The sequence below is a fragment of the Arachis ipaensis genome, chromosome B03 (assembly GCF_000816755.2).
Source record: "Arachis ipaensis cultivar K30076 chromosome B03, Araip1.1, whole genome shotgun sequence".
In the NCBI taxonomy this organism is placed as follows: Eukaryota; Viridiplantae; Streptophyta; class Magnoliopsida; order Fabales; family Fabaceae; genus Arachis; species Arachis ipaensis.
Window position 1 is genome coordinate 94,606,651 of NC_029787.2, and position 7,590 is coordinate 94,614,240.

A 7,590-nucleotide genomic window follows, 5' to 3' on the forward strand; every position below is an offset into this window, starting at 1 on the left:
TACTGCATAGCACATGGATGGAGGCCAAAAGACTGAGTGGCTGCTGGGACTGTAAAAGAAAGAGATGAGGAGAATCCAGTTCCTTGCTAAGCCTAACCAAACCTCATAATGTTAGCCTTAGGTCATAGCCAATTCCATGACATTTCACGTAAGGCTCCCTCACTCTGCCAAACATGCGTTTGCAGAGAGCAGAGAGCACAGTGGACCAACAAAACGGATACCGGATAGGGCGGTTGCCTCTCTCCTCTTTTGTCTCTCGCGCACACGCCAAAACCTCACAACTGTAACAACCTTTTAAACCACTCTCTGCCGTCCCTCTCTCTTCCTTCATTGGTTTCCCCACACCCTCCAAAACACACACACACTCTCTCTCCCTCTCTCTCTCTTTCTCTCTCTCTCTTCCGCACTTGTCCAACACACAGAGAGAAACAGAGACAGAAGAGAGCTTTGGATTTGGAATTCACAAAGATGGCGTCTCCCAGACTCTCATTCGGATTCGGAGTCGTGGCCATGCTTGCCACTCTCATTTTCGCCCTTTCCTTCCCAGCTTCCGTTCACGCCCAGACGCCATCCCCTGCTCCTTCCCCTACCAGCGACGGTACATTCCCCTCTTTCCACCTCTTTCTCCGTATTCTGTTTTTCTGGATCTGGATTTCTACGATCTCTCTCGTTTCATCCCAGATCTAATAACATCTTGCATTGTTGTTCCTTATGTCTGTGTTGGTGTCTTTTCAGGTTCGTCAGTAGATCAAGGGATAGCGTATGTGCTGATGTTGTTGGCTCTGGCTCTGACGTACCTCATCCACTCCGCTGATCTTTCCACCACCTTATGAATTTGAACCACACAGGAAGGAAATTTGATGTAGGATTGAGAGTGGATTTTTTAGGTGATAGTGCTTCGTTAGTTATTCTCAATGTTAGTATATTTCTCTTAGCAATTTATGTGTATGAATGGATTCATTAACAGTTTGCAATAGGGATTGCTTTCTTATTTTCCCTGTAAGTCTGAGGATGTCAATGTTACCTCCTACGTAAAGCACCAAATTCGTGTGTTTGTTTTGGCTTTCAAGGTTTCAAACTATTGTGCTAACATCTCCGGATGACTTTTCAACAGAATCAATTCATAATGTTTTTTTTTTTTTTAACAACGTTTTAGGGCTCTCAACATGAAACCAACAGTTTTGTTGCATTTGCGTTGAGGCAAAATCTCTTAATCTCATGAGTATCATCTTATATTTTTATATCCTTTTCGGTGTATATACACGCATGGTTACACAGGTGATAGTTACTTTCCATTTGATTTGAGTAACGTATTTCTATAACATTTTCCGACAATGAAAAATATTCAAACAAATATAAAACAATATGAATTGTTCGATCACTCGTTGATATCTTATTTAGATGAAATTTGATATAGATAATCTTTAATAGTTATGAGCACTTTAAATAACATTACACTAAAAAAAGAAATTATCCAGTCTCTCTCACTATATATGTGATTCTGTTCATAATTTCAAACAATTCAAAGAACATCTAACATATCAAATAAGGTAAAAATTGCATATCAGCATCCATAGAACCGTCGACGAATTCAGTTATCATCCAAGTTATCATGCAAAGCCAGAAACCCACCCATTAGAATGCCATAACTTTTATTAATGGTAGTTGGATAGAAATAGCTGTATTGCTACAGGTCATAAATTCCGATGTCTTTTAAGAGTTTTGATTTTTGAATGTTAAGCTAAACAAGGTACACGCTGTTAACAATAACTTTCATTCGACTTTACACCCATAAGCAAAAAGTGGGCAAAATAACAATTATTTGTGAATAAATGAAAGTCAGATTTGAATGAATAGCTTCTGTACATCAGAACAGTGGAGGGGAAAATGGTAAAGGCCTGCGAATCAGAGTATCAAATAAGAAAAGACGGAAAACTTCTTTACTTTCTGTTGAGGCAGAGAGCAAAAGAAATACAAGAAAGAATTGAGGGTTAGGCTTTAGCACAAAAAAGGTGCAAATATGCTTAAACATATTTCCTTTATTGAGTTGGAAGATAAGGGCAATGGCATAAAGAACCTTGAAAGCGCATAATCAAATAAGGCCAATCCAGTCATTTATTCAAAGTTTCAGTTTTAAATAAATCCAAAAGGAGGAGAATTGATAGATCAAATTAGCAAAATTTCCTTCCTTCTTCACCACTAAGAAAACAATACCGGGAAAAAAAACCAGTATTTAAAGGGAAAAAAAGAACAAGATTAAGGGAGGGTTTTTGGGAAAGCAAAGCCTAAGAAGCTTCTTGCTCTATCATCCAAATTCAAATACAACGCTCCTCTATAAGAGACGAACAGAAATGGGTTTGGTTACCTTGGCGAGGACGCATTGGCGCAAGGAATGCAAGAGGTGTTGGCATTTTTCTTGGTTGAAGGGAGTCTCAGTGACGCAATTGAGGAGTTGGAGGGCTTCTTCTCCGCACACAGCTTCTTGCCCTTTCCCGTTCCCCGATTCCATCCTCGATTTAGGTTTTTAGGGTTTTACCACGCCCCAATATCTCTCTCTGTAAAACCCTCTTTTAACTCTTAATTTCAACTAATCTCCCAATTAGCTCTCTGTTCTGCTCTCCTGTGTGCTCCTCCAGTTTCCTTACCAGTTAAAAAAATATTTTTTTATTTTTCTAATACTTTTATTTTTATTATTAAAAATTTACCAAACATGCTAAAAAATTAAAAAATATTTTTTTTATTAAAATTTTTTATCAACTTAATGGTGTCCAAACAAGCACTTATGGACACCTTTATTAAAAGTGATATTTGCAATTTTGGGCTATTTTTTATTTTTATAATATGAAAAGTTTATTGCTGTCTTAATGGAAATGAGAGTTTTTGGTATATTTGTATATTGGTGAACTTGTCAAATGGACAGCTTCAACACGTGGGGGCACGCTGATGCAGTACATGGAGGGCGAGCTGACACCACGGGAAAGGCGTGTTGATGACGTGTCGATGTCTGATTCGATGGGATGCAACACGTAGGGGCGTGTTGATGATGTGTCGCTCTCTGATTTGATGGCAACACAACACGTGGAGGGCGTATTGATGACGTGTCGCTCTCTGGTTCGATGGCAATGCAACACGTGGTCTGCATGTTGAGTGCTCTCTCGCTATAAGGAAAAGTTCAGTACCATTTCATTGCAAAGAGAATTGTTTGAGTGTGTTTTTGGTGTGATGGAGGGTACTGCAAATTTGGTAGTGTATCGCAACAGTGAGATTATACGGAATACTCATGAGGGAGTGAGATTTGTGTATGAGAATCCGTTTTCGTTTGTGGTTCCATGCATCATGACATTCATGGAGCTTCAGAACAGTCTCTGTCAAAGCATGGAGAATGATATGTTGACGAGAGTGAGCAGTATTATGTACTGGAATCCCATTATAATTTTTGGTGGTCTAATACAGTTTGATATTATGCCAATAATTGACGAAGCGAGTATGCAGAATATGTTCTATATTCACCAGCAGACTCAGGTGCGACAGCCAAAGATTGAGCTATATGTTGAGTTTAAAAACATAGAGGCAGATGGGATTCAAAATGACTTAGATATAAAGGATGATTGAACTGAAGTGTACAAAAGAATGAACAGTGATAATGAAGAGAACTTCGAAGCTACTTATGAAGCTGGCGACGAAGACGAGGATGGTGATATGGGAGTTGAGGCAGCAATGGAGAATGTAGTGGTTCCTCCTGCAGTTAATCAACCAATGGACGTTCCACCTTTTATGTGTAACTTGGATCTTGACGCCATGCATGCACCAAAATTTCCAGAATATGCAAACATAGGTACATGATGAGTGAAAAATACATTTTTCTTAATTTATATTTTAGATGGATCAATGAGTTATGATTTCTTCTTTGTGTAGGCATTGCTGATCCTGAGGACGGGGAATTCAGGATCGGAATGAAATATAGTTCTAGAAAGTTGGTCGTCACAGCAATTAGAAGTTACACTATCTTTAGAGGAGTCGACTACAATGTGTATGAGTCTGAGCCACAGACGTTCTATGAAAAATGCAAGACGTATGGCGCGTGGGTGCGACTGGCTTATCCGAGCCATCTTGATACAGAAAAAAGGTTGTTGGGTGTAACACTCTCACTATCACTATCAGAATGTCACGTGAAAAAGGGTTATCGTCGGTTAGAAATTCTCACAAAATAATTCCGTTGCTAGTATAGTTCCCAACCAACAAACAATACTCAATCAAAGTTTTAATATTGGTTGTCACAAGTACAAACCCCAATAAAATAAACCGAAGTATTCAAACCTCGGGTCGTCTCACAAGGAATTGCAATGAAGTGCTCAATTATTGGCTATAAAGGGGCAAGGGGTTTGATTTGATAATTACAAGAAAAGTAAATAATAAGAATATAAATGACAATTAACTAATAAAGAGAATGAAATGAACTCTTGGCTAAGGCATGGAAATTGAGATCACCATCCTTGTCTACAAATCATGTGTTGACAATTATGAGGGACCAACCCATCAAGTCTACTTCCATGCTTGAGATACATCAAAAGTCTACTTCTATGCTTGAAGTACGTCAAATAGGCTTGATCAACATCAACCCATAAGTCCCAACCTAGCTACTAATTGACTTAGTAATAGGCTAGTATTAATGGGTATCAAATTGACCACTAAGGATTCTCAAATCACCAATTCAATGAAACCAAATAACTCAAGGTCACCCAATTCCCTTAGCCTAGGCCAAGAGTACAAAAAACTACTCTAAAACTAGTGAAAGCATTTCATCAAACACCTAGAGTGCAACAAAAGTAAACATTATAAATTGCAAGAATTAATGGAACACATAACTAACACAAACAAGAAATCAACAATAGCAATGAAGATAAACATAAAAAGACATGGAAACATATAATTGCATTAAAAGGGAATTAAAATCTAACAAGGGTTCATCAACATAAAAGAGAGCAAAATAAGAGATTAACAAGAGATGTAGATAAACCAAGGTGCTAGAACAAATAAAAGTAAAGGAAAACTAAAATAAAACAAGAATTAAAAGTTGAATCTAAGAAAATTTAACCTAAACTACCCTAAATTCTAGAGAGAAGGGAGAGCTTCTCTCTCTAGAATTCTAACCTAAAACATGATGAAAAACTATACTATGACTACTCCCCCCATTCCCTTGCAATCCTTGGGTTCAAAAGCATCAGAAATGAGTTGGATTTAGGCCTCCTTGAGCTCAGAAATCGTCCCCAGCGTATTGCCTTTATTTAGGTCACGTGCCGCTTGTCACGCGTACGCATGGGTCACGCGTACGCATCAATGGCAAATTTCCTTTTCACGCGTAAGAGTGGGTGTCGCATGCGTGTCGATGGCGAATCTCGTTTTCACGCGTACGCGTGGATGACGCGTGCGCGTGGCCTTGAGTTAAGCAAATCCTCATCTCTTCATGATTCTCCATTTTTGCATGCTTTTTCTTCATTCCTTCAATCCAATCTTTGCCTTCTAATCCTAAAATCACTTAACAAACATATCAAGGTATCGAATGGAATTAAAGTCAATTAAATTTAGCAATTTTAGGGCCTAAAAAGCATGTTTTCACTTTTAAGCACAAATTAGGAGAAATTCACAAAACCATGCTATTTTATTGAATAAATGTGAGAAAAGTTGATAAAATCCCCTAAATTCAACACAAGATAAACCACAAAATTGGGGTTTATCAAATCTCCCCACACTTAAACTAAGCATGTCCTCATGCTAAATTAAGAAAGACTAGAAATGGGGTATGAACGTTTATTCAGTGCAAATAAATTATATGCACCTATCTACATGCATGCAACTAAATGCAATATGCTTCTACCTACTTGGTTAAAAGTGAATCAATCTCCAAGAACTCATATGAACATGTAGGGCTAACATAGTATGATGATTCATGCATTCCACCAATTCAAATATAAAAATGAAGTATAAACAAACTTGCAAGAAGAAAGCTCGTGAAAGCCAGGAACATGGAATTGAGCATCGAACACTCACCGAAAGTGTATCCACTCTAGTTGCTCTAGTGTATAGGGTTGATTCACTCAATTCTCTTCTAATCATGCTTTCCAAGATTTGTTTTTCATCTAACAATAATTATTCAATGTATGCATACATTTATCATGATGACTTATTTATGGGTTGTAATGGGGCTAGGGTAAAGGTAAGGATATATACATGGCTAAGTGAGCTTGAAATTTGCATCTTTGACTAACTTAAGCTCTCACCCAACACACATAACAACCTATACAATTCTAATACAATACCTAGCTACCCATTTATTCACTTTTCACACACTCATGCATTCTCTTTTAATTCACAACCCATATGTATTGGTTATTATTGGCTTCGTCTTGGGGTATTTTGTCCCTTTTTTATTACTTTCTTTTTCTATATATTTTTTCTTTCTTTTATTTTTCTTTTCTTTTCTTTTTCTTTTCCATATTTTTTTTCAATAAAGTATACACAAAGGTACCAATGCATATGGTTTAAACATTCAATACATGAGTATGTACCAATTCTCAATATCTTCAATAAAAAATACAAAAACACACTTTTACCTCTACTAATGTTCCTAAACTTTCCCACACTTAATTGATAAACACTTTCACTAACCTAAGCTAATCAAAGATCCAAATTAAGGATATTTATTATTTTTTACTTAGGGGTAGTGATGTGCTAAAATTAAGAAAAAAAGGGGATTAACATCTGCTCAAAATTGGCTAACAAAGGTGGATAAAAGGGTAAGGCTATTTGTGTAAGTGAGCTATTGAAATAACGGCCTCAATGATATAAATGCATTCATACACAAAATAATGGACATAAAGAATCAAACAAATCAAAGATTGCAATCATAGAAAGAGAATAATGCACACAAGAATGGAAATAAGTGGTTATATGATGTAACCACACAATTGGGCTCAAAACTCACATGCTTATGTGTTCTTAGCTCAAAAATCATGTTCCAAAATGAATTCCTTCAAGCAAGTTCAACACAAAAATTTTATTTCAAATTGGTAGGGTGCCCTAAAACAGTTTTCTTGGAAGGGAAATCATCACTCTAACCAAGTAGTCCTAACATAAAAATGGGTAAAATATGTACAAATTCTAACTAACATGCAACCTATCATGCAATGCAACAACTAGCTAACAAAGAAAATTAAAAATTGATGTTGGAAAAGGAAGTGGTTACCCACGGAGGTCGGTCTCGACCTCCCCACACTTAAAGATTGCACCGTCCTCGGTGTATGTAAAGAAGAGTGTTCCGAGGGTTACCTGAAACCGTAGGTCGATTTCGGACGAGATCTGCGGTGGTGGTCGGAGCTGTCGTGCCCGACCTGTTGGACTTGGTGGTGCTGCTGATCCTTCGTCACCAGAGGGTGGTGGTACCTGCAAGAGACTCTGATGCTTAAGTTAGCATGGGCTTTAAGTAGGTTTTTAGTAGAATCAGAGTATGAGTTATACCTGGGTGCTCCAGTGTATTTATAGTAGTGTAGAGTGACCTTCCTGGAGATAAGATAGTTATCTTATCTTATTTTA

At 37.4% G+C, this 7,590-nt stretch overlaps 1 protein-coding gene across 1 annotated transcript; it reads left to right on the forward strand.

The window, feature by feature from the left end:
• Positions 285-1,139, forward strand: LOC107634552 (arabinogalactan peptide 22). Its single transcript, XM_021119111.1, has 3 exons — positions 285-342; positions 377-598; positions 736-1,139. Exons 2-3 carry the CDS (start codon positions 469-471, stop codon positions 831-833), a joined length of 228 nt encoding a protein of 75 aa, XP_020974770.1. The 5' UTR covers positions 285-342; positions 377-468; the 3' UTR covers positions 834-1,139.

Coding starts and splice junctions, on each gene's coding strand:
- LOC107634552 (XM_021119111.1), top strand. CDS start 469: ATGGCGTCTCCCAGACTCTCATTCGGATTCGGAGTCGTGGCCATGCTT. Junction 599..735: donor TCCTTCCCCTACCAGCGACG/GTACATTCCCCT, acceptor GTGTCTTTTCAG/GTTCGTCAGTAGATCAAGGG.